The 27785-nt window shown below is 39.5% G+C and overlaps 1 protein-coding gene across 1 annotated transcript in view; it reads right to left on the bottom strand.

Annotated features, from left to right (window-relative positions):
• Positions 1–25181, bottom strand: part of ME2 (malic enzyme 2) — a 70097-nt gene extending 44916 nt beyond the window's left edge. Inside the window, exons 1-2 of the mRNA XM_068563397.1 lie at positions 24922–25181; positions 4145–4264 (exon numbers count right to left, since the gene is read on the bottom strand). Coding sequence (XP_068419498.1) covers positions 4145–4252 — 108 coding nt within the window. The 5' untranslated portion in view covers positions 4253–4264; positions 24922–25181. The remainder of the gene's footprint in view (positions 1–4144; positions 4265–24921) is intronic.
• Between the last annotated feature and the right edge of the window lie 2604 nt (positions 25182–27785).

Raw genomic sequence — 27785 nt, 5'->3', positions numbered from 1 at the left:
AGGAGGCCCAGAGGTGAGGAGAGAAAAGGCTAAAGAATATTTGAAAAAATAATGGCTAAAAACCTCCCAAATTTGATGAGAAGCATTAATCCACACATCCAAGAAGCTCAATAGCTCCAATCAAGAAAAACTCAAAGAACTCTACCCCTAGACACATCATATTCAAACTGTCAAAAGCCAAAGACAGGAGAAATCTGAAAGCAAAGAGAAGTGACTCATCACGTGCAGGGGATCCTCAGAAAGAGTAACAGCTGATTTCTTATCAGAAACCATGGAGGCCATAGACAGTGCTGAAAGAAAAATAACCTGTCAACCAAGAATTTCTAAATCCTACAAATCCATCCTTCAAAAATGGAGAAATTAAGACATTCCCAGATAAGCAAAAACAGAGAATTCATTGCTAACAGACCCGTCTCACAAGAAATACTAAAGGGAGTCCTTCAAGTCTAAATGAAAGACATTAGACAATAATTCAAATCCATACAAAGAAATAAAGAACACAGATAAAATGACTACATAATATAAAAGACAGTATAAATGTACTTTTTGTTTGTAGGTCTTTTTTTCTCCTACCCAATTTAAAAGACAATTACATAAAGCAGTAATTATAAATCTGTGTTGACGGTCATACAAAGTATAAAATGTAATTTGTACTTTGTAATTTGTATGACGAAGCAGCACAAAAGAAGGAGATGAACCTCTACAGCAGCAAAATTTTGGTGTACTGTTTAAATTAAATTGATATCAAACTGAACTAGACTGTTTTAAAGATGGTAAGTGTAATCCCCAGGGCAAACCACTAAGAAAATAACTCAGAAATAGGAAGGAAAAGAAAAGACGAGGGAATTTAAATGGCATCGTAGAAAATTTAACACAAATGAAGGGAACAATGGAGGAAAGAGGAACAAAAAGCACATAAGACATTTAAAACAAATAGCAAAATAGCAGACATAAATCATACCTTATTAGTTATTACATTAATGTAGATGGAATAAACTCTAATTAAAAGGATTGGCAGAATGGATAAAAAAACATGATCCAATCATATGCTGACTACAACAGACACACTTTGATTCAAAGATACAAATAGGTGGAAAGCAAAAGAATGGAAAAAGACACACCATGTCAATAGTAACCAAAAGAGAGCTGGAGTAGCTATGTTAGTAACAGACAAAATAGACTTTGAAACAAACATCCTTACTAGAGGAGGGCATTTTGCTGAAAGCATCAATCCATTAAGAAGATACAACAATTATAAACATATTTTGTTAGATAACAAAAGAGGATAACAAAATACATGAAGCAAAAACTGACAGAATTAGGGAGTAAGACAATTCAACAAGCTGAAAATTTCAATATCTCATTTTCAATAATGGAGAAAGCAACTAGACAGAAAATCAACACGGAAAAAGAAGACTTGAACAACACCATAAAGCAACTAGACCTAGCAGACACTCCCCTCAAAAGAAGCAGGATACACATTCTTTTCAAGTGCACAAGGAATATTCCCCAGGACAGACCATTCATCAGGCCATAAAACAAGTCTCAATAAATTTAAAAGGATTTAAGTCACCCAAAGTATGATCTTCAACCACAATGCAATGAGATTACAAACTAATAATGGGGGACTTCCCTGGTGGCAAAGTGGTTAAGAATCTGCCTGCCAACACAGGGGACACTGGTTCGAGCCCTGGTCCAGGAAGATCCCACATACCACAGAGCAACTAAGCCTGTGCGCCACAACTACTGAGCCTGTGCTCTAGAGCCCGCGAGCCACAACTACTGAAGCCCGTTCACCTGGAGCCCATGCTCCACAACAAGAGAAGCCACCGCAATGAGAAGCCCGTGCACCACAACGAAGAGTAGCCCCCACTCGCCGCAACTAGAGAAAGCCTGCGCATGGCAATGAAGACCCAATGCAGCCATAAATAAATAAATAAATTAATTAAATTTTTAAAAATTAAAAATAAAAGAAATTAATAATGGACATTTGGGGAATTCACAAATACTTTGATCTTAAACAACACACTCCTAAAAACCAATTGGTCGGAGAAGAAAGCACAGGGAAATCAGAAGATACTTCCAGATGAATTAAAACACACACACCAAAACTTATAGGATACAGTGAAAATAATGTTAAGGGAAATTTGTAGCTGTAAATGTAGCTTAAAAAAGCAGAACGATCTCAAATCAATTGCCTAACCTTCCATCTTAAGAAACTAGGGGGAAAAAGGAACAAACTAAAGCTGAAGCAAGAAGGAAGGAAATAGTAAAGATTACAGTGAAAATAAATAAATAAAATAGAAAAAAACAATTGGAAAAATTAAAAGATTAAACCGAAAGTTGGTTCTTTGTAAAGACCTACAAAATTGATGAACTTTTACAATGAAAAAAGGGGGAGAAGACTCAAATCACTAAATCCTTTGTGCCTCATGTTGCTCCTTATAAGATTTTATCTAAGGCTGGAAAATATAAAGGGGTTAAAACCCCTGTATTTTTATATAGTTTTAAATGAACTGTGCAGTTCATTTAAAAGTGCTTTACCTATCCTATTGCCAAAGATAAATGAGTAGCTACACATGGTTTCACTGCCTATCTCCTATTTAGATTTAAGAGACACTCAAAAGTGTTTTATTTATAATGTACAGTAGAAATTAAAATTATTATAGAAATAATTTTATGTATTAAGTATTTATGTTAATAGTTGATAAAATTCTTAAATTTGCTGGCCTGGTGTAAGTGAAGACAACATAGTTTAAAATAGATGTCTTGATTAGCTCTTTAACAGTCAGCAGAAACAACCTTCCTCTCACCTGCCCTTCTCCTACTCTTTTCTGTCTTCCAACGCCACTTGTTCCACCAAAACTCTTTTGCTCATCTACGCAACCGCAACGCCCTCCCAATTTACATAGAAGTGTACCTCCCTCTGAAAGAGAGCAGGACCCTATGGTCCTTGCCCACCCCCATGTCCTCAGCGTACCTTTTGTCTGTGGAAAGACTCCAGCCAGAGAATAAGTTTAATCGGAGAAGTGAGAAAATGCAGAAACAAAGGAAAACAGTCAAAGGAGACCAAATAACATAGTTTAGTCATTAAGCATAGTCAAGGCCCTTTAGTTCCTCCTTAAGGGCTACAGATAACATTCTGTGCCATATCCTGGGAGCTGTCTTATAGATAATGAAGCCCCCACCAGGTGGAAGAAGTGAACTACGTGATGACCAGGCTGTAGCCACGACATAAGCTGCCACAACTGCGAGAACTGGCCTCAAAGAAACGGAAACAAACCGACCCTGGAACTGAAGATTAACTGTACCTAAAATAATCAAGGTGACACTGGTCGGACCACCAATGGCCAATTTCAAGATGACTGTCAGAGCTGACTGTGCTGCTTCTGCACATAGGCCCCTCCCTCAACCTATGAAAGCTCTTGGCCACTGGTTGCAGGGGGCGTGTATGCCTTTGGACGGGCATCTGCCCTCCCCCCAGTTGCTGGCATCCAAAATAAAGCAAACTTAACTTTCCACCAATCTTGCCTCTTTAATGGCTTTTGAGCAACGAGCAGCTGGACCCTACTTTCGGTTACACTTCGGCTGATCTTGAGCTATATTCCTTTAGACACATGCCACTTCTCCACATAAGTCAATATTGATAAAAATCCCTTAACTAGACTCTTCAGTGTGCAGGTAAGCATACTAGGGGGGGAAATAAAAGGCCCCTTCTATTTCTTTCCCTCCAAGTGCAGTTAGAATAATCCATCAGGGATTAGGAAATCACCAAACACTTATTTATAAAAATGACAATATGACTAAATGGGATAAATCTAAATACACTGCATCTGGCCAAAAGTTCTGGCCAATATGCTATTCTTGGGTTTTTGTTTTGTTTTGCTTTTGAGCTAGAACTAGGAAATAAACTCAATCCTTTTTGGGTGGTAGAAACTGTGAGGGTGAAATTTGGGAGGTATAAAGCAGCCATAATTGTTGCAATGCAGAAAAAAGAGGAAAGTTCATGCAGAAAAAACAAGCACTTCTGAATAGTTTTAGTATAAAGCTACAGAATACAAAAAATTCATACTTTATCAGTCTAAAATATATCAAACCTTTACCAGGAAGAGAGAAAATGTGTGTTCGTATTAATGTTACTAACCTTGTTTGTTCTTGGGTTCAACATAAGTGGCTTGCCTTTCTCTTTTATGTGCAAATGACGACATGCCAGAGTACAAGGAGCGGCAACTATTTTAAACCTGGACAACATGGTTTCTCTCACCTGGGAAAAACAAAGCAAATAAAGATGATGAGAAATATATTATACATCTGCATGTATATCAGGGATTCGTTTTCAAAAGCAGATTTAGAAAGCTTCATTTCCCACAAGTGAAAAAAATTTTTCAAAATACATTTATGTTGGCAGAACCTTCAAGATGGTGGAGGAGTAAGACGTGGAAATCACCTTCCTCCCCACAAATACATCAAAAGTACATCTACATGTGGAACAACTCCTACAGAGCACCTACTGAATGCTGGCAGAAGACCTCAGACTTCCCCAAAGGCAAGAAACTCCCCCAGGTACCTGGGTAGGACAAAAGAATAAAGGAAAAACAGAGACAAAAGAATAGGCACGGGACCTGCACCTCTGGGAGGGAGCTGTGAAGGAGGAAAGGTTTCCACACACTAGGAAGCCCCTTCGTGGGCGGGGACTGCGGGTGGCAGAGGGGGGAAGCTTCGGAGCCACGGAGGAGAGCACAGCAACAGGGGTGCGGAGGGCAAAGCGGAGAGATTCCCGCACGGAGGATCGGTGCCGACCAGCACTCACCAGCCCGAGAGGCTTGTCTGCTCACCCGCCGGGGCGGGCGGGGGCTGGGAGCTGAGGCTCGGGCTTCGGAGGTCAGATCCCAGGGAGAGGACTGGGGTTGGCTGCGTGAACACAGCCTGAAAGGGGCTAGTGAGCCACAGCTAGCCGGGAGGGAGTCCAGGAAAAAGTCTGGAACTGCCTAAGAGGCAAGAGACCATTGTTTCCGGGTGCGCAAGGAGAGGGAATTCAGAGCACCGCCTAAGTGAGCTCCAGAGAAGGGCACGAGCCGCAGCTATCAGCGCAGACACCAGAGATGGGCATGAAACGCTAAGGCTGCTGCTGCAGCCACCAAGAAGCCTGCGTGCAAGCACAGGTCACTATCCACACTTCCCGTCCCGGGAACCTGTGCAGCCTGCCACTGCCAGGGTCCGTGATCCAGGGACATCTTCCCTGGGAGAACACACAGCATGCCTCAGGTTGTTGAAATGTCACTCTGGCCTCTGCTGTTGCAGCTCACCCAGCATTCCGTACCCCTCTCACAGCCCAGCCTGAGTGAGCCAGAGCCCCCGAATCAGCGGCTCCTTTAACCCCGTCCTGTCTGGGCAGGAAACAGACACCCTCAGGCGACCTACACCCAGAGACGGGTCCAAATCCAAAGATGAACCCTAGGAGCTGTGCGAACAAAGAAGAGAAAGGGAAATCTCTCCCCGCAGCCTCAGGAGCAGCGGATTAAATTTCCACAATCAACTTGATGTACCCTGAATCTGTGTAATACCTGAATAGACAACAAACCATCCCAAAATTGAGGTGGTGGACTTTGGGAGCAACTGTAGACTTGAGGTTTGCTTTCTGCATCTAATTTGTTTCTGGTTTTATGTTTATCTTAGTTTAGTATTTAGAGCTTATTATCACTGATAGATTTGTTTATTGATTTGATTGCTCTCTCCCTTTTTTTTTTAATATATATATATTTTACTTTTTCTCTTTTTGTGAATGTGTATGTGTATGCTTCTTTGTGTGATTTTGTCTGTATAGCTTTGCTTTTACCATTTGTCCTAGGGTTCTGTCTGTCCTTTTTTTTTTTGTATACGTTTTAGCACTTGTTACCATTGGTGGATTTGTTTTTTGGTTTGGTTGTTCTTTCTTTTTTTTTATTACTTTTTAAAAAATTTATTTGTAATAATTTTTTTTATTTTTTATCTTATTTCATTTTTTCTTTCTTTTTTTTTCTCCATTTTCTTCTGAGCCGAGTGGCTGACAGGGTCTTGGTGCTCCAGCAGGGTGTCAGGCCTGAGCCTCTGAGGTGGGAGAGCCGAGTTGAGGACACTGGTCCACCAGAGACCTCCAGGCCCCACATAATATCAAACAGCAAAAGCTCTCCCAGAGATCTCCATCTCAACGCTAAGACCCAGCTCCACTCAATGACCAGCAAGCTACAGTGCTGGACACCCTATGCCAAACAGCTAGCAAGACAGGAACACAACCCCACCCATTAGCAGAAAGGCTGCCTAAAATCATAATAAGTTCACAGACACCCCAAAACACACCACTGGACGCAGTCCTGCCCACCAGAAAGACAAGATCCAGCCTCATCCACCAGAACACAGGCACCAGTCCCCTCCACCAGGAAGCCTACATAACCCACTGAACCAACCTTACCCAGTGGGGGAGACACCAAAAACAACGGGAATTACAAATCTGCAGACTGCGAAAAGAAGATCCCAAACACAGTAAGTTAAGCAAAATGAGAAGACAGAGAAATACACAGCAGATGAAGGAGCAAGGTAAAAACCCACCAGACCAAACAAATGAAGAGGAAATAGGCAGGCTACCTGAAAAAGTATTCAGAGTAATGATAGTAAAGATGATCCAAAATCTTGGAAATAAAATGGAGAAAATACAAGAAACGTTTAACAAGGACCTAAAAGAACTAAAGAGCAAACAATGACGAACAACACAATAAATGAAATAAAAAATTCTCTAGAAGGAATCAATAGCAGAATAACTGAAGCAGAAGAACAGATAAGTGACCTGGAAGATAAAATAGTGGAAATAACTACCACAGAGCAGAATAAAGAAAAAAGAATGAAAAGAATTGAGGACAGTCTCAGAGACCTCTGGGACAACATTAAATGCACCAACATTTGAATTAGGGGTCCCAAAAGAAGAAGAGAAAAAGAAAGGGACTGAGAAAATATTTGAAGAGATTATAGTTCTAAACTTCCCTAATATGGGAAAGGAAATAGTCAATCAAGTCCAGGAAGCACAGAGAGCCCCATACAGGACAAATCCAAGGATAAACACGCCAAGACACATATTAATCATACTATCAAAAATTAAATACAAAGGAAAAATATTAAGAGCAGCAAAGGAAAAGCAACAAATAACATACAAGGGAATGCCCATAAGGTTAACAGCTGATCTTTCAGCAGAAACTCTGCAAGCCAGAGGGGAGTGGCAGGACATATTTAAAGTGATGAAAGGGAAAAACCTACAACCAAGATTACTCTACCCAGCAAGGATCTCGTTCAGATTTGATGGAGAAATTAAAACCTTTACAGACAAGCAAAAGCTAAGAGAATTCAGCACCACCAAACCAGCTTTACAACAAATGCTAAAGGAACTTCTCTAGGCAGGAAACAAAAGAGAAGGAAAAGACCTACAATAACCAACCCAAAACAATTAAGAAAATGGTAACAGTAACATACATATCAATAACCACCTTAAATGTAAATGGATTAAATGCTCCAACCAAAAGACAGAGACTGGCTGAATGGATACAAAAACAAGACCTGTATATACGCTGCCTACAAGAGACCAACGTCAGACCCAGGGACACATACAGACTGAAAGAGAGGGGATGGAAAAAGATATTTCATGCAAATGGAAATCAAAAGAAAGCTGGTGTAGCAATTCTCATATCAGACAAAATGGGCTTTAAAATAAAGACTATTACAAGAGACAAAGAGTGACACTACATAATGATCAAGGGATCAATCCAAGAAGAAGACATAACAATTGTAAATATATATGCACCCAACATAGGAGCACCTCAATACATAAGGCAAATGCTAACAGCCATAAAAGGGAAAATCGACAGTAACACAATCATAGTAGGGGAGTTTAACACCCCACTTTCACCAAAGGACATATCATCCAAAATAAAAATAAATAAGGAAACAGAAGCTTTAAACGATACATTAAACAAGATGGACTTAATTGATATTTATAGGACATTCCATCCAAAAACAACAGATTACACTTTCTTCTCAAGTGCTCATGGAACATTCTCCAGGATGGATCATATCTTGGGTCACAAATCAAGCCCTGGTAAATTTAAGAAAATTGAAACCATATAAAGTATCATTTCTGACCACTACGCTATGAGACTAGATATCCATTACAGGAAAAAATCTGTAAAAAATACAAACACATGGAGGTTAAACAATACACTACTAAATAACCAAGAGGTCACTGAAGAAATCAAAGAAGAAATCAAAAAATACCTAGAAACAAATGACAGTCAAAACACGATGGCCCAAAACCTATGGGATGCAGCAAAAGCAGTTCTAAGAGGGAAGTTTATAGCAATACAATCCTACCTCAAGACACAAGAAACATCTCAAATAAACAAGCTAAACTTATACCTAAAGCAATTAGAGGAAGAAGAAAAAAACCCCCCAAATTTAGCAGAAGGAAAGAAATCATAACGATCAAATCAGACATAAATGAAAAAGTGAAGGAAACAATAGTAAAGATCAATAAAACTAAAAGCTGGTTCTTTGAGAAGATAAACAAAATTGATAAACCATTAGCCAGTCGCATCAAGAAAAAAAAGGAGAAGACTCAAATCAACAGAATTAGAAATGAAAAAGGAGAAGTAAAAACTGACACTGCAGAAATACAAAGGATCATGAGAGATTACTACAAGCAACTCTGTGCCAATAAAATGGACAACCTGGAAGAAATGGACAAATTCTTAGAAAAGCACAACCTTCCGAGACTGAACTAGGAAGAAATAGAAAATATTAACAGACCAATCACAAGCACTGGAATTGAAACTGTGCTTAAAAATCTTCCAACAAACAAAAGCTCAAGACCAGATGGCTTCACAGGCGAATTCTATTGAACATTTAGAGAAGAGCTAACACCAATCCTTCTCAAACTCTTCCAAAATATAGCAGAGGGAGGAACACTCCAAAACTCATTCTATGAGGCCACCATCACTCTGATACCAAAACCAGACAAAGATGTCACAAAAAAAGAAAACTACAGGCCAATATCACTGATGAACATAGATGCAAAAATCCTCAACAAAATACTAGCAAACAGAATCCAACAGCACATTAAAGGGATCATACACCGTGATCAAGTGGGGTTTATCCCAGGAATGCAAGGATTCTTCAATAAACAAAAATCAATCAATGTGATACACCATATTAACAAACTGAAGGATAAAACCCATATGATCATCTCAATAGATGCAGAGAAAGCTTTCCACAAAATTCAACACCCATTTATGATAAAAACCCTCCAGAAAGTAGGCATAGAGGGAACTCACCTCAACATAATAAAGGCCACATATGACAAACCTACAGCCAGCATCGTTCTCAATGGTGAAAAACTGAAACCATTTCCACTAAGATCAGGAACAAGACAAGGTTGTCCACTCTCACCACTATTATTCAACATAGTTTTGGAAGTTTTAGTCACAGCAATCAGAGAAGAAAAAGAAATAAAAGGAACCCAAATCGGAAAAGAAGAAGTAAAACTGTCACTGTTTGCAGATGACATGATACTATACACAGAGAATCCTAAAGATGCTACCAGAAAACTACTAGAGCTAATCAATGAATCTGGTAAAGTAGCAGGATACAAAATTAATGCACAGAAATCTCTTGCATTTCTATACACTACTGATGAAAAATCTGAAAGAGGAATTAAAAAAACACTCTCACTTACCATTGCAAGAAAAAGAATAAAATACCTAGGAATAAACCTACCTAAGGAGACAAAAGACCTATATGCAGAAAACTATAAGACACTGATGAAAGAAATTAAAGACGATACAAACAGATGGAGAGATATACCATGTTCTTGCATTGGAAGAATCAACACTGTGAAATGACTATACTATCCAAAGCAATCTACGGATTCAATGTAATCCCTATCAAACTACCAATGGCATTTTCCACAGAACTAGAACAAAAAATTTCACAATTTGTATGGAAAGACAAAAGACCCCAAATAGCCAAAGCAATCTTGAGAAAGAAAAACGGAGCTGGAGGAATCAGATTCCCTGACTTCAGACTATACTACAAAGCTACAGTACATGCACAAAAACAGAAATATAGATCAGTGGAACAGGACAGAAAGCCCAGAGATAAACCCACACACATATGGTCACCTTATCTTTGATAAATTAGGCAAGAATATACAATGGAGAAGAGACATCCTCTTCAATAAGTGGTGCTGGGAAAACTGGACAGCTACATGTAAAAGAATGAAATTAGAACACTTCCTAACACCATACACAAAAATAAACTCAAAATGGACTAAAGACCTAAATGTAAGGCGAGACACTATAAAACTCTTAGAGGAAAACACAGGCAGAACACTCTATGGCATAAATCACAGCACAATCCTTTTTGACCCACCTCCTACAGAAATGGAAATAAAGACAAAAATAAACAAATGGGATGTAATGAAGCTTAAAAGCTTTTGCACAGCAAAGGAAACTATAAACAAGACGAAAAGACAACCCTTAGAATGGGAGAAAATATTTGCAAACAAATCAACGGACAAAGGATTAATCTCCAAAATATACAAGCAGCTCATGCAGCTCAATATCAAAAAAACAAACACCCAATCCAAAAATGGGCAGAAGACCTAGACCTTTCTCCAAAGAAGATATAAAGATTGCCAACAAACACATGAAAGGATGCTCAACATAACTAATCATTAGAGAAATGCAAATGAAAACTACAATGAGGTATCACCTCACACCAGTCAGAATGGCCATCATCAAAAAATCTACAATAAGTGCTGCAGAGGGTGCAGTGAAAAGGGAACCCTCCTACACTGTTGGTGGGAATCTAAATTGATACAGCCACTATGGAGAACAGTATGGCGGTTCCTTAAAAAACTAAAAATAGAACTACCATATGACCAAGCAATCCAACTACTGGGCATATACCCTGAGAAAACCATAACTCAAAGAGTCATGTACCACAATGTTCACTGCAGCACTATTTACAATAGTCAGGACATGGAAGCAACCTAAGTGTCCACTGACAGATGAATGGATAAAGATGTGGCACATATATAATGGAATATTACTCAGCCACAAAAAGAAACGAAATTGAGTTATTTGTAGTAAGGCGGATGGACCTAGAATCTGTCTTTCAGAGTGCAGTAAGTCAGAAAGAGAAAAACAAATACTGTATGCTAACACATATATATAGAATTAAAAAAAAAAAGGTTCTGAAGAACCTAGGGGCAGGACAGGAATAAAGATGCAGATGTAGAGAATGGATTTGAGGACACGGGCAGGGGGAAGGGTAAGCTGGGACGAAGTGAGAGAGTGGCATGGACATATATACACTACCAAATGTAAAATAGATAGCTGGTGGGAAGCAGCCACATAGCACAGGGAGATCAGCTCAGTGCTTTGTGACCACCTAGAGGGGTGGGATAGGGAGGGTAGGAGGGAGATGCAAGAGGGAGGGGATATGGGGATATATGTATACGTATAGCTGGTTCACTTTGTTATACAGCAGCAACTAACACAACAATGTAAAGCAATTATACTCCAATAAAGATGTTAAAAAAATACATTTATGTTGGTACAGGTTGTAAGGGATTATAAAAGAGTAACAAAACATAAGGTGAGGGCAAAAATTTACTTTTCCTGACAACAGTCTAAGTCCTTGGATAATAATCATTGCTACCTTTTATGTATTACCTACTACAGTGTGCCAAATATTTACCCTTTTTCTAATCCACACAAGTGTGGCAAGGTATGAAACATCTAGTAAACAGCAAGTGTTTTCATGGAAGTGATTTCAATGTAAACAGGTGTGGGACAGTTTAGGTTGAAGGTGGAAATATAAATAAGAGAAAAGCCTGGAGCACACACTTTCAGAGGAAGTGAAGCCATCCAGATTCTTAATCTAGACGTCAAATTTTAAGGTACTAGTAATATTCAATATTTAAATTCAGTGTACTAAAATTTTTTTGTTTTTAGAAAACCTTTTATGTAATATTTAAAAATCATGCAAATTGTCTTGAAAACATGTTTCTGTCCTTTCACATCCATCGCAACATTATGAGAATTTTTCAAAATGGAAAACTACATAATACATTAAACCTTAAATATTTACTGATGGGAATATAATAGATTCTTCTGCATATCAATTCTCCTACTAAACATCAATTTGCAACGCTCATTTATTTCTTTAATCATCATAAACCATTATAATTATCATGCAATAGTTTTTATTTTTTTTATTTTTTTATTTTTATTTTTTTTAAAAAACATTATAGAAAACAATAAAAACAATAAAATATAAACAAAAATAGCAGTATAATGAACTCTTCTGTACCCATCATCCAGGTTCAACTCATAGTTAATCTTTTTTTTTTTTATTTCTGAGATATACATTTTAAAGTAATAACTAGAATTATGACTTATAACATTATACCAGAACATATAAGATTTTTAGAAATTTCATGTAATGTCTGAAACATTTATATTAACATATTTCCATACAAATAACCCAATGAAAGTTTAGTATTAGTTGTTTTGTTTGTTTGTTTGTTTTTATACTGCAGGTTCTTGTTAGTCATCAATTTTATACACATCAGTGTATACATGTCAATCCCAATCGCCCAAATCAGCACACCACCATCCCCACTCCACCGCAGTTTTCCCCCCTTGGTGTCCATATGTCTGTTCTCTACATCTGTGTCTCAACTTCTGCCCTGCAAACCAGCTCATCTGTACCATTTTTCTAGGTTCCACATACATGCGTTAATATACGATATTTTTCTCTTTCTGACTTACTTCACTCTGTATGACAGTCTCTAGATCTATCCACGTCTCAGCAAATGACTCAATTTCGTTCCTTTTTATGGCTGAGTAATATTCCATTGTATATATGTACCACATCTTCTTTAACCATTCGTCTGTCGATGGGCATTTAGGTTGCGTCCATGACCTGGCTATTGTAAATAGTGCTGCAATGAACATTCGGGTGCATGTGTCTTTTTGAATTATGGTTTTCTCTGGGTATACGCCCAGTAGTGGGATTGCTGGATCATATGGTAAATCTATTTTTAGTTTTTTAAGGAACCTCCACACTGTTCTCCATAGTGGCTGTATCAATTTACATTCCCACCAACAGTGCAAGAGGGTTCCCTTTTCTCCACACCCTCGCCAGCATTTGTTGTTTGTAGATTTTCTGATGATGCCCATTCTAACTGGTGTGAGATGATACCTCATTGTAGCTTTGATTTGCATTTCTCTAATAATTAGTGATGTTGAGCATCTTTTCATGTGCTTCTTGGCCACCTGTATGTTTTCTTTGGAGAAATGTCTATTTAGGTCTTCTGCCCATTTTTGGATTGGGTTGTTTGTTTCTTTAATATTGAGCTGAATGAGCTGTTTATATATTTTGGAGATTAATCTTTTGTCCGTTGATTCGTTTGTAAATATTTTCTCCCATTCTGAGGGATGTCTTTTCATCTTGCTTATGGTTTCCTCTGCTGTGCAAAAGCTTTGAAGTTTCATTAGGTCCCATTTGTTTATTTTTGTTTTTATTTCCATTACTCTAGGAGGTGGATCAAAAAAGATCTTGCTGTGATTGATGTCAAAGAGTGTTCTTCCTATGTTTTCCACTAAGAGTTTTACAGTGTCCGGTCTTACATTTAGGTCTCGAATCCATTTTGAGTTTATTTTTGTGTATGGTGTTAGGGAGTGTTCTAATTTCATTCTTTTACATGCAGCTGTCCAGTTTTCCCAGCACCACTTATTGAAGAGACTGTCTTTTATCCATTGTATATCTTTGCCTCCTTTGTCATAGATTAGTTGACCATAGGTGCGTGGGTTTATCTCTGGGCTTTCTATCCTGATCCACTGATCTCTGTTTCCGTTTTTGTGCCAGTACCATATTGTCTTGATTACTGTAGCTTTGTAGTATAGTCTGAAGTCAGGGAGTCTGATTCCTCCAGCTCCGTTTTTTCCCCTCAAGACTGCTTTGGCTATTCGGGGTCTTTTGTGTCTCTATACAAATTTTAAGATGATTTGTTCTAGTTCTGTAAAAAATGCCATTGGTAATTTGATAGGGATTGCATTGAATCTGTAGATTGCTTTGGGTAGTATAGTCATTTTCACAATATTGATTCTTCCAATCCAAGAACATGGTATATCTCTCCACCTGTTGGTATCATCTTTAATTTCTTTCATCAGTGTCTTATAGTTTTCTGCATACAGGTCTTTTGTCTCCCTAGGTAGGTTTATTCCTAGATATTTTATTCTTTTTGTTGCAGTGGTAAATGGGAGTGTTTCCATAATTTCTCTTTCAGATTTTTCATCATTGGTGTATAGGAATGCAAGAGATTTCTGTGCATTAGTTTTGTATCCTGCAACTTTACCAAATTCATTGATTAGCTCTAGTAGTTTTCTGGTGGCATTTTTAGGATTCTCTATGTAGAGTATCATGTCATCTGCAAACAGTGACAGTTTTACTTCTTCTTTTCCAATTTGTATTCCTTTTATTTCTTTTTCTTTGATTGCCGTGGCTAGGACTTCCAAAACTATGTTGAATAATAGTGGTGAGAGTGGACATCCTTGTCTTGTTCCTGATCTTAGAGGAAATGCTTCCAGTTTTTCACCATTGAGAACGATGTTTGCTGTGGGTTTGTCGTATATGGCCTTTATTATGTTGAGGAAAGTTCCCTCTATGCCCACTTTCTGGAGAGTTTTTATCATAAATTGGTGTTGAATTTTGTCAAAAGCTTTTTCTGCATCTATTGAGATGATCATATGGTTTTTATTCTTCAATTTGTTAATATGGTGTATCACATTGATCGATTTGCGTATATTGAAGAATCCTTGCATCCCTGGGATAAATCCTACTTGATCGTGGTGTATGATCCTTTTAATGTGTTGTTGGATTCTGTTTGCCAGTATTTTGTTGAGGTTTTTTGCATCTATATTCATCAGTGATATTGGTCTGTAATTTTCTTTTTTTGTAGTATCTTTGTCTGGTTTTGTTATCAGGGTGATGGTGGCGTCATAGAATCAGTTTGGGAGTGTTCCTTCCTCTGCAATTTTTTGGAAGAGTTTGAGAAGGATGGGTGTTAGCTCTTCTCTAAATGTTCGATAGAATTCACCTGTGAAGCCATCTGGTCCTGGACTTTTGTTTGTTGGAAGATTTCTAATCACAGTTTCATTACTTCTGATTGGTCTGTTCATATTTTCTATTTCTTCCTGGTTCAGTCTTGGAAGGTTATACCTTTCTAAGAATTTGTCCATTTCTTCCAGGTTGTCCATTTTATTGGCATAGAGTTGCTTGTAATAGTCTCTTAGGATGTTTTGTATTTCTGCGGTGTCTGTTATAACGTCTCCTTTTTCATTTCTAATTTTATTGATTTGAGTCCTCTCCCTCTTTTTCTTGATGAGTCTGGCTAATGGCTTATCAATTTTGTTTATCTTCTCAAAGAACCAGCTTTTAGTTTTACTGATCTTTGCTATTGTTTTCTTTGTTTCTATTTCATTTATTTCTGCTCTGATCTTTATGATTTCTTTCCTTCTGCTAACTTTGGGTTTTGTTTGTTCTTCTTTCTCTAGTTCCTTTCCCTCTTAGAACTGCTTTTGCTGCATCCCATAGGTTTTGGATCGTCGTATGTTCATTGTCATTTGTCTCTAGGTATTTTTTGATTTCCTCTTTGATTTCTTCAGTGATCTCTTGGTTATTTAGTAACATATTGTTTAGCCTCCATGTGTTTGTGTTTTTTACGTTTTTTTCCCTGTAATTGATTTCTAATCTCATAGCGTTGTGGTCAGAAAAGATGCTTGATGTGATTTCGATTTTCTTAAATTTACTGAGGCTTGATTTGTGACCCAAGATGTGATCTATCCTGGAGAATGTTCCGTGTGCACTTGAGAAGAAAGTGTAATCTGCTGTTTTTGGATGGAATGTCCTATAAATATCAATTAAATCTATCTGGTCTATTGTGTCATTTAAAGCTTCTGTTTCCTTATTTATTTTCATTTTGGATGATCTGTCCATTGGTGTAAGTGAGGTGTTAAAAGTCCCCCACTATTATTGTGTTACTGTCGATTTCCTCTTTTATAGCTGTTAGCAGTTGCCTTATGTATTGAGGTGCTCCTATGTTGGGTGCACATGTATTTATAATTGTTATATCTTCTTCTTGGATTGATCCCTTGATCATTCTGTAGTGTCCTTCCTTGTCTCTTGTAACATTCTTTATTTTAAAGTCTATTTTATCTGATATGAGTATAGCTACTCCAGCTTTCTTTTGATTTCCATTTGCATGGAATATCTTTTTCCATCCCCTCACTTTCAGTCTGTATGTGTCCCTAGGTCTGAAGTGGGTCTCTTGTAGACAGCACATATATGGGTCTTGTCTTTGTATCCATTCAGCAAACCTGTGTCTTTTGGTTGGAGCATTTAATCCATTCACGTTTAAGGTAATTATCGATATGTATGTTCCTATGACCATTTTCTTAATTGTTATGGGTTTGTTTTTGTAGGTCCTTTTCTTCTCTGTCTTTCCCACTTAGAGAAGTTCCTTTAGCATTTGTTGTAGAGCTGGTTTGGTGGTGCTGAATTCTCTTAGCTTTTGCTTGTCTGTAAAGCTTTTGATTTCTCCATCAAATCTGAATGAGATCCTTGCTGGGTAGAGTAATCTTGGTTGTAGGTTCTTCCGTTTCATCACTTTAAGTATATCATGCCACTCCCTTCTGGCTTGTAGAGTTTCTGCTGAGAAATCAGCTGTTAACCTTATGGGAGTTCCCTTGTATGTTATTTGTCGTTTTTCCCTTGCTGCTTTCAATAATTTTTCTTTGTCTTTAATTTTTGCCAATTTGATTACTATGTGTCTCGGTGTGTTTCTCCTTGGGTTTATCCTGTATGGGACTCTCTGTGCTTCCTGGACTTGGGTGGCTATTTCCTTTCCCATGGTAGAGAAGTTTTCGAGTATAATCTCTTCAAATATTTTCTCGGGTCCTTTCTCTCTCTCTTCTCGTTCTGGGACCACTGTAATGTGAATGTTGGTGTATTTAATGTTGTCCCAGAGGTCTCTTAGGCTGTCTTCATTTCTTTTCATTCTTTTTTCTTTAGTCTGTTCCGCAGCAGTGAATTCCACCATTCTGTCTTCCAGGTCACTTATCCGTTCTTCTGCCTCAGTTATTCTGCTATTGATTCCTTCTAGTGTAGTTTTCATTTCAGTTATTGTATTGTTCATCTCTGTTTGTGTGTTCTTTAATTCTTCTAGGCCTTTGTTAAACATTTCTTGCATCTTCTCGATCTTTGCCTCCATTCTTATTCCGAGGTCCTGGATCATCTTCACTATCATTATTCTGAACTCTTTTTCTGGAAGGTGGCCTATCTCCACTTCATTTAGTTGTTTTTCTGGGGTTTTATCTTGTTCCTTCATCTGGTATGTAGCCCTCTGCCTTTTCATCTTGTCTATCTTTCTTCATGCAATAGTTTTTAAATGGAATTTCTTTTTGCTGAGAAATCCATGGGCTGTATATGGGGGTGCAGCAAAATCATCTACATTAGGATTTTAAGTTAATTTTTATGGAGATGAAATTCACATAACAACATAAACTGTTTTAAAATAAACAATTCAGAGGGATTTAGAAAATCCATAATGTTGTACAACCACCTCTATCTAGTTCCAAAACATTTTCATCATCCCAGAAGGAAATACCATACCCATTAAGCAGTTTTCCCCACTTCCCCAGTGACTGCAACCACCAATCTGCTTTCTGTATTTTTGTATTTACCTATTCTGGATATTTCATATAAATGTGCTACCTAAATATGGGCACAAAACAAGAAATCTAAATGATCATAAGCACATCAAGAATCATGAGAGACGGGAATTGGGGAAAGGGACAGGGCAGATGTTGTTTAAAAGTACAAACTTTCAGCAAGAGGCCTAAGAGATAAGTCCTAGAGATCTAATACATAGTGAACACAGACAACAGTACTGTATTATAATCATCTAACTTGCAAAGAGACTAGAACTTAATTATTCCAACCACTAAAAAGAAATTATAATTACATAATGTGCAGAGGTGCTAATTATCAGTACAATGGCAATATTACAATGTATCAAATTAACCTGTTGTATACCTTAAATTTACACAATGTTTTATGTCAAATGTATTTCAATAATGGTAATAAAAAAGAATCAAGAGAGACACCATAAAATAACTGATTGGTTTTCTTCAAAAATGTAAATGCCATGAAAAACACTAAGGAACCATCGCAATTTAAAGAAGACCCGACAGATAGGACAACTAAATGCAAAACCTGATCCCCCAAAATGCCATCAAGGATATTACTGGGATAACTGGCAAAATTGGGAGATATATTGTAACTTACATAAAAGTCTTGTATAATTTTAAATATTCTGAGTTCAATAACCATATGTAAGAGGTATCCTTTTCTGAAAATACACAGTGAAGTATTAAGGGGCCAAGAAGTATGATGTATACAACCACGTCTTTCAAATTATTTCAAAATAAATTTTGAAAGACAGAAATTGAAAGTGCGGCCCTGATCATGTTTGTGTGGTTCTTCCAGGAGAGAAAGCATTATTTATCACAACTAAAACTTTGGTACCAAAAGACTGGATTAGTATTGCAGCATATTGGTGAGGTAGGAAAATCTATAACAGTATGGAATACCTTTTAGTTTATTTAAAATCAAAGACTATCTGAGAAAAATACACTTTGCAATTAGTACTTGTGGTGTAATAAGAAATATATTTGGTCTTGGTCCCCAGTTCTTGTACAGAGTTCCTAAAAACTGCTGGAATTTCTTGAGTGACAGGAGTATCTTTTGTTATTCATAAGCAGCCCCTTTTGATCAGACCTGAGTTTATGCTAATGAGGTGACTTAGGGTGAGGTCACTACAGAACCTCGGTCACCAGAAAGACCAAGTGATTATTGGAGAGTGGGAGCGTTCAGTACCACTCCAGTTCCCCTGGGAAAGGGGGTGGGAACGATGGCAATTAAGATCCATAAAAACTTTTGAACAAGGAGAGTTGATGAGCTTTCAGGTTGGTGAACACACCTAGGTGCTGGGGGGTGGCAAGCGCAGAGGGCAAGGAAGCGCCGTGCCCTCCCCGACCCCACCCCCAATACCTAGTCCTATGTGTCTTTTCCATCTGTTCCTGAGTTGTATCCTTTTATAAGAAACCGGTAAATATAAGTAAAGTGTCTCCCTGAGTTCTGTGAGCCATTACAGCAAATGATCTAACCTGAGGAAGGGGTTGTGGGAAGCCCTGATTTACAGCTGGTTGGTAAGAAGGATAGGTCAAAACCTGGGGCTTGCGACTGGCATCTGAAGTGGGGGCAGTCTTTCCGGGCTGAGTCCCTAACTTGTGTGATCCGAAGTTACCTCCAGGTAGACAGTGTTAGAATTAAGTTGTAGCACACCCCATCAGTGTCTGCCTAGAGCTGGAGAATTCCTGGGTGTGGGGAAAAAACACATTCGGTGGCCAGAAGAGTTGAGTCTGTGAGTAGGAAGAAACAGTTTTTCCCTTCAGTAGTTAACTTAAGATCAGCATTGACATATAAAATCTTCTATTTTCTGCTCCTGGATAAAATTTTGCTTCTATCAAATACTGAATTTAGTCTGTAAAATAAAGATTACCTTTTAAATCTACCTCATAGGTAACTGTAATGATCAAATGAGAGAATGGATGCAGAAGAGTATTAAAGACTTAAAGAGTAAAGTGTTACAGCACTCAAATTATTACTTTATGACTAAGTGATAGAGAGTAAAATAAAATATAAAAGTAATTTTAATAGTGTCTTTAAAACAAGTAGGCATAAGTTAAGAAACAACTTAAGGAGAAAAATCAACCTCTGCCAAAAATAGAACCAAGGGCTAAGGAGAGAGACAGACAGACAGCAGGCTTAATAGCAGCTGGAGGCAACAGGACAAAATGGGGAAAACCCACACCTAACTCCTCATGTTATACAGACAGGATGGAAGCACTGTAAAAATGAGTGAAGTAAAAACAGGAAACAAAATAAGGTGGGGCTTCCCGTTTTGAATAAATATGAAAACTCAAGCTGCTTACCTGAGTTTCCTGGATATTGAGGTATGCCTGTGGTTTCTCCCTCCGGTGTGCCATTCATCCTGCCTTACCCTGGGGGTTAGTGAATTTACTCTCTGGGTGGTGTTTATAAACTGGACCGGGACTGAAACTGCTAGGCCACTGGCTGCTGGAGAACACTCTCCCTGGCCCCCTAGCTGGGGGTAGAAAGCAGAAGTTCAATGTAATAGACCAAAATTAGAGAGAGGTCATGACTAGGTACAGTGAGCACAAGCTCTGCCGTCAGTCTGAATCTGGATGCAGCTAATTACCAGTTTGGAATCAGTTATGTTACCCAAGCATTCCCAAATGGTCTCTGAATTGGTGTCTGTCTGGGACACGTTTTTCACTAGTCTAACCAAATGAGAAAAACTAGGACAACGTAGTATTGAAACAGGAGGGAAGGGGGCAGGGCACAACCTTTGAAAGACTGACATAGCCCAAGGACATGACATAAACGGATTAGAACCAAATGGGTCCAAGACGGTGGACAAGTCGACTTCCACTAGACCTCGAGCCTCAGTAGACGCTCACTGTAACACATCAGCAAGCTAAATGACAAACCCACAGGTGCCATGACAGTTCTAAGGCGACCATAAGGATCAAAAAGTGGGCGGTGGCCCAATTCCTGGAAATCCCTTCCCGAAACAGCTGGAATACTCCTCCCACTCATTAGCCTATGAAATTACCCACCACTATAAACACTGACAACCCCGTACCCTGGTGCCTTTCTCACCTTCTGAGATGGCCCACGCTGTTTGTGGAGTGCATTTCTCCCAAGGCCGCACTCGCCTTCTGAGATGGCCCACACTCTCTCTGTGGAGTGTGTTTCTCCCTAAATAAACCCACTTCTTACCTGTCACTTTGTCTCTCACTGAATTCTTTCTGCGATGAGACATCAAGAACCTGAGCTTCATTAAGTCCTGAAACCAGGTGTGTGATCTCAGTTGGAAGACTGTGGGTTTTCCCTGGGTTCGAGTCCTGGCCTCGTGGGTTCAAGTCCCAGTCTGGGTTTTGGGCAGGTTTGAGTCCCGGCCGCGTGGGTTCAAGTTCCAGTCTGAGGTGCGTGGTTTCAGTATAGTTTTTCATAATACTAAATTTATTGTCTGCGTTTTCATGTTGGAATTATCTTCCTCCCTTTTTGGTGGTAAAAAAATTTTTTTTTTGTTTTGAAAGGATGGGGATGGTAGATTGTAGTAGTTTTTAAAAAGGTCCATAACCTTGACAGAATTAAAAGTTGGTGATCTTACGTCTGGTCCCAATTGCCCCCCTACATACACACTTTTCTTTTTTTAACTTACCCATGAAGTCCAACGGTCTGGGAACCCCTAACTTAAGTCTCACTTTTCTTATCAATAAAGTAGGGAAGGGGAAGGGAAACTCTATTTTGCAGTTGTGTGCAGTAATGATAATATTTAAACAAAGCATCAACCCCTTAGAGCTTTTTTATCATCATCATAAAGAGCTCGACCACTTCACTTGGTTTATTCAATAAAATCCATATCCAGGCAATCTGGCAGAGTGGTCAAAGGCAAGCTCTGGAATCAGACCACTGGACTTAAATCCTAGCTTTGCCCCTGCTACACTGCTAGCTCCATGATCTTGAGTAAGTCGGAGTTAAGCCTCAATCTCCTTGGACTGTAGTTATCTCATCACTTGAATGGAGATGATAAACAACAGGACCTACTAAATAGGGCCATTTTAAGATTAAAATTAGGTAATCCATGTAAGATGATTATCACAGTGCCCTCTAAGTGCTCTATAAATGTTATTTATCTACGCATTATTGTTATTAGTAGTAATAAACTGAAGAGGTCAGAAGATGCTTTCTAAATGCCTGTTTCTGCATCAACATCTTCCAATGTAAAATCCATATTAAGAGGCTATGAGGGGGTTTCCCTGGTGGCGCAGTGGTTAAGAATCTGCCTGTCAATGCAGGGGACACGGGTTCGAGCCCTGGTCTGGGAAGATCCAACATGCCGCAGAGCAACTAAGCCCGTGGGCCACAACTGCTGAGCCTGCGCTCTAGAGCCCGCGAGCCACAACTACTGAGCCTGCGTGCTACAACTACTGAAGCCCACGGGCCTAGACCGTGCTCTGCAACAAGAGAAGCCACCGCAATGAGAAGCCCGCACACCGCAATGAAAAGTAGCCTCCACTCGCCGCAACTAGAGAAAGCCCGCACACAGCAATGAAGACCCAACACAGCCAAAAAAATAACTTAAAAAAAAAAAAAGAGGCTATGAGGTTTGTATATTAACTATACTGCAATAAAAAGTTTTTTTGTTTAAAAAGAGGTTATGAGGAAAATCATGGTTAACATTTCTTTAAACTATTTCAAATTAAATCTCTAGGTCCAGAATGAGAATCTGGATGACACAGAGATCCAGGCAAATACCAAATGTCATCCTAAACAATATCTACATAATCAATATATTTTTCATAACTTTTGAAATTTGTACATATTGATCAAGGCAGGTACAATATGCAGCCATATAATCAAAATGGTGACTTTCAAATAAAATAATTAACTTTTAATAAAATGGTTACTGTTTTATTAAATCAAATGTGGAGTAATTTTGATATTTAGTATGAATTTTGTTCTCTAATATTGATCCTCAGTAAACAACTATACATTTTAGTGTTATTTATGTTATTTTTAACTGTTTTTTTTAAATTTTATTTATTTTTTTATACAGCAGGTTCTTATTACTCATCAATTTTATACACATCAGTGTATACATGTCAATCCCAATCGCCCAATTCATCACACCACCATCCCCAACCCCCCGCGGCTTTCCCCCCTTGGTGTCCATAGTTATTTATGTTTTAAAATATGGTTAAGTTGGTCTGAAATTCACCAATATAAATTATAATTAATTTTAGTTTAACTTAATATAAAATGTAATGTAGTTCAGAATAGCTTACTTTTTTATATGAAATTAAATACAATTTATGCACAAACAGCATTACGGTAAGAGTTAATTTACAAAAGAAATTCTCAAATGGTAAATGGGTTTTTTATGAATTTTTAATGTATTTTCATAACAAATTTATTAAAAGACAAAAACATTATACATAAACACCTTCTAAGAGTGAAACCTGTAAGCGGTTCTTTCTCAGGAATAACTATTGAGCAAGAGTAAGTTTTAATTCTCAAGAGAATGCAAAACTTCTACAAAAGCATAGCCCAACATTTCCTTTTAACATACGGTAAAGGTATATCAGCATTTCTAGCCTCTATGCCTAACTTTTAATTAAGTCTTTATAGCTACCATAAAAGAATCAGATAACAGATTATAAATCAGTGCTCAAAGTTGATTATTTAAAGGTCCACTATTAGAAGATAACACTAAACATTTTTCCTTTATTTCTGCAAACCATGTAACATAACAACTCAACTAGTTATAGTAGTTACACAATATATATTTACCTATCATTTGCGTAACTACTATAGTGTGTGTATATATATATGTATACACACACGCGCACACACACAGCTGTGTATGTGGGGGGGGGGGGGTTGTAAGGAAATGACTGTTTCTTCTCTAATTTCCAGAATGCTTGGCAACTAAAGATCAAAACTTAGGAGCACAACACTGCACTTAGCTTTACAGCATGAACAATGCTTAAGGAGCATACAAGCCTAAGAGGAGGCTGGAGCTATTTATTAAGTTAGATTGCCTGAGTTCGAATCCAGGCTTTGCCACGTAAAACCTGTGACCTTGGGTAAGTTACTTAGCCTTTCTAATTTTCATTTGTAACCTGGAGATAATAATGAGTACCAACCTCAGGGCATTATTTTGAGATAATTCTTGCAGAAAACAGCGCTAGGCTCCTGATTAACAATGATTAACAATTAATACGTGCTTCCATGTTATCAGTTGCAACACTAAAAGAAATAACAATGCTATCAACTGTTTTGTTTTCAAGTGACTGCCACAAACATTAAGAAGGTAAATCAAACAGATACGCGGTAACACGTTTTGTAAGGAAGCACTTCTGTTGAGATGTTATTTTGATTAAGCTTCTTCTCACTAAACGGCAACGGAAATTTTCTAGAATTATCTTTGGAACCAAGAAAGTCAAATCCGGGACCTCAATGTAACACCACACAAGCAGAAATGGATATCACCAGCGTCAAAGAAACACCTGCCAAGCCTGGTCCACAGATGTCATTTCACGTGAATGGACAGAACCGTTCCAATCTTAGAACTTTCTAGCCTGCAACAAACTTCCATTAAAGCAAGGAACAATCACAACACACAAACAAAATGCCTAACTCCTGCCATTAATTCATCCCTGCAGAAAAAGAGAACTATTCGATAAAGGGATTTGGAGCCACAAAATCGGCATTTAAGGGGCGCGGGAGTAAAGGGTAGAAGAGATGCTCCTGTTAAGGAAGCCGCAGGGCCTTACTCCAGGTCGGGAAGGCGGGGCGCCCTGGGACGAGCGAGTCTCGACCGGGAAGTCGCGTCCCCAAACCGTGCGCCAGGGAAGAGCCGCCCACGGTCAAACAGGGGGTGCCGAGACCCCACCGTTCCCCACGCTCTCAGCCAGGACTCGACGAACCCCTTCCCTTCACCCCGCCCTCCCATCCGCCAAGCTGGGACCTTGTGGGCCGCACGCGCGGAGGCCGCCGGCGGGTCCGCGCTCGGCTCCCCGCGCCGGGGTGAGGAGGCCGGCGCCCGCTCCCATCCCGGAACTCCCGCCCGGGCCCCGCCGCGGCAGGCCGCCCGCAGCTGCGAGCCGTGCGGAGCCTTACCCGACGTCTAGCCAGGCGACAGGTGGTGCTGCCGGCGGAGAGGCCGCGGCCCCGCAGCCCACCCGGACGATGCTCAGCTCCGGCCGAGTTCGGCCCTCCCCTTCTCGAGGCTTTCCGGAGCCGGCTCCAGGTCAGGATCGGACTGCCTGGGTCGGCTGGATACTAGCCGAGGCAACCAGTAAATCCGCGTACTGAGAAGAGGGAACAGGGAGTACCGCCGGCGCGGCCCCATGGGGGGAGACTGACGGGCGCGTAGACCAATATGGAGGCAGGAAGCCAGCCTTGAGGGGCGGGGCTCCGCTTTGAGGTTTCGCGACCGGCGCACCCGCGTTCTAGCCTCGCAGGACCGTACTCTGTCTGGTGGCTAGAGGTTACCATTTGGGGCCAGGTGCATGCTCTTAAGGGCCCGACCCCAAGGAGTGAGAGAGGGGTCGTGTAGGGTGGGAGGAGTCCGGATATAAAGACGATAACCACCGCCCCACGAAAAGACCTGGGGCTGGCTACAGCCGACTTTGCATTCCCGCGGCTGGCGGTATGGTTGAGGATGATGGCTGCGCATTCGCGCGATTAGAGGCTCTGCGCAGGCGCGGGCGAGGCCGGGAATAGGGTGGGGTGGGGCGTGTCGACGGGTACCAGTCTCTGATCCCGAGAAGAGAGGAAGGCTGTGAGTTTGGGTCGGTTCTGGACAGCCAGTGGAGGCAGGGAGAGGATAGAGAGATTTAAGAGCGGGATACACGCCAGGAGAATGGAGAAGCAGAAGAGGGAGGACCCAGGAAATGCGAAGCCTCCGCACTTGAGGAACGCTTTATGTTTCTGAGCAATTTTTGTCTAAGAGTTGCTCTTCTGCCGAATTCTTTGCTACTCTCCACGGTTGCTGACACACTTTTTGGCCTGCAGGGAATTTACTAATGATCCCTACAATCACAGTCACCATAAATAGATATTCAATGTTCCCTCTCAGAAAAGCACAGGAACCCTAAATTGTCATCTTGAAAGCTGCAGCACCATACCTTAATACATCTATACCCACCCACGGTTATGATATTGGAGGATATTTCTTCATTCTTATTTCGGAAAATGTTATCACCAAAAATTCTTTACTGTAATCGAGTTCGTGTGCTTTTAAAGTATAGTAATAATAGTTTTTAACTAAAGATGTAAAGGATAAAGAGGCAAGGCAGATTGAATGAGAAAATTAAAAGCGATGGAGATGTAGGATAGAGAAAATTGAGCAGAAGTAGAAAAAAGTGAATTCCCTCCCCTCCTAAACTCATTGACAATTATGTAAAATTTGGAGTAGCCATGTCACTCTAAGCATGGAAGGTTGGGGCATACTGGGGAAACAGTAGTTGGACCATAAATGATAGGTATGGCTGCTCTAGTAACCACCGCTGGGAAAGAGACTGTAAACAAGCATGACCTAAAATAACCCTGCTTGCCAGAAATTGTCAAGATGCCGCAAGTTGGGGGCTTCCCTGGTGGCGCAGTGGTTAAGAATCCGCCTGCCAATGCAGGGGACACGGGTTCGAGCCCTGGTCTGGGAAGATCCCACATGCCGCGGAGCAGCTGGGCCCGTGAGCCACAATTACTGAGCCTGCGCATCTGGAGCCTGTCCTCCGCAACAAGAGAGGCCGCGATAGTGAGAGGCCCGCGCACCGCGATGAAGAGTGGCCCCCACTTGCCACACCTGGAGAAAGCCCTCGCACAGAAACGAAGACCCAGCACAGCCATAAATAAATAAATAAAAATTTAAGAGATAAGCAAAAAAACATTCTCTCTATAAATTAAAAAAAAAAAAAAAAAAAGATGCCGCAAGCTGAATGACAGAAAATTTAAAAATTAGAAGTGTCATTATAAATGCTTCATTAGTAGAGGTAAAATTATTTTGTCTTTGAAAGGTAGTTTGTCCTACAGTAGAATAATCCCAGGTTGAAGGGTTGTAGAGAGCTATCATGGATGGGACTTTTTTTGGTTAAATCGAGGTCAGTTCATTCCTTATTAAGTGAAATATATGTTAATGTCAAAGAGGCACACAGCGCTGTTTCGCTGGTCCGCCCCAATGCACTTCTCCTTAGTCGCTTAGGTGATTGGTCTGAGGCTTCCTATCCAGTACAGTGATATGTGGCTATGGAGCACTTGAAATATGGTTAGTCTAAATTAAGATACACACTGAGTTCCAGAACAGTGCAAAAAAAAAAAAGATGAAATATCTCAATTTTTAAAATATTGATCACATGTTGAAATAATAGTTTGGATATTTGGGGTTAAATGAAATATATTATTAAAATTAATTTCACCTCCCTTTTAATTTTTTTAACACGACTACTATAAAACTTAAAGTTACATATGTAGCTCCCATTTGTGGCTTGCTTTATATTTCAGTTGGGCAAGGACCCTGCTGGAGTCACATACATGGAAGCTGTTGGGTGGGACTTCTGAAAAGGCTTTTTTAAAAAAGGAAAGGCTTTTTACAAAAGACTCAACTGGCATGTACCTTTTGCTTCATCCCACTTCTCCTCACTAGAAATGTTTGGAAGCCTGGCACCTATCATCGGACCATAAGATGACAAGAAAGAGAGTGAAGGCCTACACTCTAAGTGTGTTGGCAGGATGGAAAAACCAGGGTCCCCAATAGTATTACTGAGCCACGTTCAGCCTTGATTCCTATGCTTGTATTTCCTGTTTTGTGAAATAAGCCTCTGTTTGTATAAATCACCTCAAATAGGGTTTTCTGTTATTTGGGCTAACAATAACTTCTAACAGTTACTGTTAAAATGCACAAAAATCTTGGTTCCTGTCATATTATCTTAATTTATACTTCTTTCTTTAGAATAGCTCATAATTCCCATTAGGTCAAATCGAGG

The sequence above is a fragment of the Eschrichtius robustus genome, chromosome 14, assembly GCF_028021215.1.
Source record: "Eschrichtius robustus isolate mEscRob2 chromosome 14, mEscRob2.pri, whole genome shotgun sequence".
Taxonomy (NCBI): domain Eukaryota; kingdom Metazoa; phylum Chordata; class Mammalia; order Artiodactyla; family Eschrichtiidae; genus Eschrichtius; species Eschrichtius robustus.
The sequence above is the reverse complement of the archived record's forward strand: the minus strand, read 5'-3'. Positions and strand labels throughout refer to the sequence as shown.